The sequence below is a fragment of the Tarenaya hassleriana genome, unplaced genomic scaffold (assembly GCF_000463585.1).
Source record: "Tarenaya hassleriana unplaced genomic scaffold, ASM46358v1 Cleome1, whole genome shotgun sequence".
NCBI lineage: Eukaryota > Viridiplantae > Streptophyta > Magnoliopsida > Brassicales > Cleomaceae > Tarenaya > Tarenaya hassleriana.
This window is the reverse complement of record NW_010960187.1, coordinates 8,335,638-8,337,922: the sequence shown is the minus strand read 5'-3', so window position 1 is coordinate 8,337,922 and position 2,285 is coordinate 8,335,638. Positions and strand designations below refer to the sequence as shown.

The 2,285-nt window shown below is 35.7% G+C and overlaps 1 protein-coding gene across 1 annotated transcript; it reads left to right on the top strand.

Moving 5' to 3' along the window:
- Positions 1-357: 357 nt before the first annotated feature.
- LOC104819397 (DNA-directed RNA polymerases I, II, and III subunit RPABC5) lies at positions 358-2,075 on the top strand. Its single transcript, XM_010549445.1, has 4 exons — positions 358-476; positions 849-907; positions 1,675-1,769; positions 1,881-2,075. Exons 1-4 carry the CDS (start codon positions 441-443, stop codon positions 1,904-1,906), a joined length of 216 nt encoding a protein of 71 aa, XP_010547747.1. The 5' UTR covers positions 358-440; the 3' UTR covers positions 1,907-2,075.
- The last annotated feature ends 210 nt before the right edge of the window (positions 2,076-2,285 follow it).

Here is a 2,285-nt window from a genome sequence, read left to right as displayed (position 1 = left end):
ATATATATATATATATATATATATTATAAGTTTATGATATAAAAATATAGGATATTAATTTAATTTGATGGAGTTATACATATAAAATTCATTTTAATGGTGCCGACACACTGTTTAGCGCTACTGATCTATACGCTTTATATTAATGTATGTAATATAAATTGTGATAAAGTAAGTGCTCATGAATTTCGTATATTAATAAATAAGATAATTGGTGATAAATTGAGAAAATTAATAATCAAAAGATGTTACAAATTCATGTAAACATTTAAATTCTAAGACGTGCCGGTGTTCATTAAAACGCTGCCGTTTTGTTGTAGCACCTCATAAGCTTAAAACCTTCGGGGCCCTCCTAACAAAAATCTCTCGAGTCGAAATTAGCGCGATAACGGAACCCTAGAGAGAGGACGGGACAGGACACACGTCTAAGTTCATCGAAGATGATAATCCCAGTTCGTTGCTTTACTTGTGGAAAGGTAGATCCTTTTCCTCGGAATCGTCTGGTTTCTGCATATTTGTTTTGATTTCGATGGAATTGGGCACATGGGTTATTCGATTTTTTTAGGGTTTCGACCCAGTTAGGGCTTGCCTGGGTTGAAATCAATGCCTCATTGTCTCGAATCGGTTGTATTTTTTCGTGGGTATTCGATAAAATTATCATGTAGTTGGATTGAAACCTGGTCGGTGATAATTTTTTTTTGGGGTTTCATGGATTTTTGTTTTGTTTTGTTTTGTTTTGATTGTAATGGTTTCAGTGATTGGTGAGATGTTGGACTTTTTATACTGAATTAGGTATTTGTCCGAGAAATAAAGTTTCGAGCTTTACGTGTTTCGCTTGTGAATTTTAGGTGATTGGCAACAAATGGGACACATACCTTGACCTTCTACAGGCTGACTACTCTGAAGGGTAAGTTTGCCTTGTTTGATTTCAGCTCTCATTCACATGGTACTTGTGTTAGATAAAGAGTTTAGGTAGCTAGAGTCATGAAATCGATGACTTCAGATTATTAGCATCGAGCACGTTTCAATTTCGTATCTGTTCCTCCGGAAAGCGAAATACAAGAACAGTGATTCCGGTCCATGATTTGAGCTAACTTAGTTTATGATGCGAATTTTTGGGGTTTTAGTGTGTTAATTTCGTGGTGGAAGAGAGATTGTCCTGATCAGTGTATTCTTTCCAGGCTTGCCTCGCCTTTTCATTCTTGATCTTGTTGGGCTTATAATTTCTTCAAAGTTTCATCTGGTATTTGGATCTTAGTCCCATCTTTTGTTAGTTTTTGTTGAATATTTGGAGTTGTGTTTGTTTTGCCTTTCGGTATGATTGATGCCCACTCCACTCCACTACTCAAGTACTTGACCCGGAGCTTGCGTTGCCTGATGAACCATAATAGCTCGCAACTCTTGTGTCTCATGATTGTCATGATAAATCATAAACCCGATAACTTGGACCGTTATATTTGTTGGATAATTGTCCCAAGCTCTATCTATGAAGTTGTCGGGAGTAATTCTTGGTGGGTTTTCGTAGATGTTTTGTTTTCTTTTCTACCAGATACTGTTAGCAATGGCCAGCTCGATATGCCAATATTAGTATATTTCAACTTTTTTGAGTACTGGTAGCGAGTTTCCTATCGTATGATTGTGGAAAACTGAAACTTTAAATGTCGGGATATGCAGAGATGCCCTTGATGCCCTCGGGTTAGTCCGCTACTGCTGCAGGCGGATGCTTATGACTCACGTCGATCTCATCGAGAAGCTTCTGAACTACAACAGTACTCAGCTCTTTCCTCTCGATTTTACGCCTATTTTATGCATCAGCTTACTCAGTTGTAGTTCCACTGCTGGTATCTCTCTTCTTTACCGGAATCTTTTCTCTCTTGCAGCCCTCGAGAAATCCGACAACAGCTGAAGGAAAACCAAGCCATGTCTGAATCACAAACACTTATGAAAGTTGTTTCTCTCTTTGAAGTTCTCTGAGTGTTTGGCTTTTTTGCTTTGACAGCATTGACTGGGGAGAGGATTAGTTCGAATCATGTAACTGTCTCATAAATGCACTTCATATGCTAATTTCTGATATATATATATATATATATATATATATATAGTGTATATATACTATTACGTAATTTTCTATTTTTAACGGACGAAATTAAAAATGTATATAAAGTTTGTTTCTACGCTTTTTTCTAGATTTTGCAAACAATTTTTTTGATTGATGTATAATTATTTTGTATATATATATATTTAAAGATAAAAAATTATTAAATAATTAGAGTATCTAACAATAC

What these genes read in the sequence shown, in the direction of transcription:
- LOC104819397 (XM_010549445.1), top strand. Translation starts at nt 441, where the DNA reads ATGATAATCCCAGTTCGTTGCTTTACTTGTGGAAAG. An exon ending in GTTGCTTTACTTGTGGAAAG is followed by an intron (nt 477 to 848) that starts GTAGATCCTTTT and finishes TGTGAATTTTAG; the next exon opens with GTGATTGGCAACAAATGGGA. An exon ending in GAAGCTTCTGAACTACAACA is followed by an intron (nt 1,770 to 1,880) that starts GTACTCAGCTCT and finishes TCTCTCTTGCAG; the next exon opens with CCCTCGAGAAATCCGACAAC.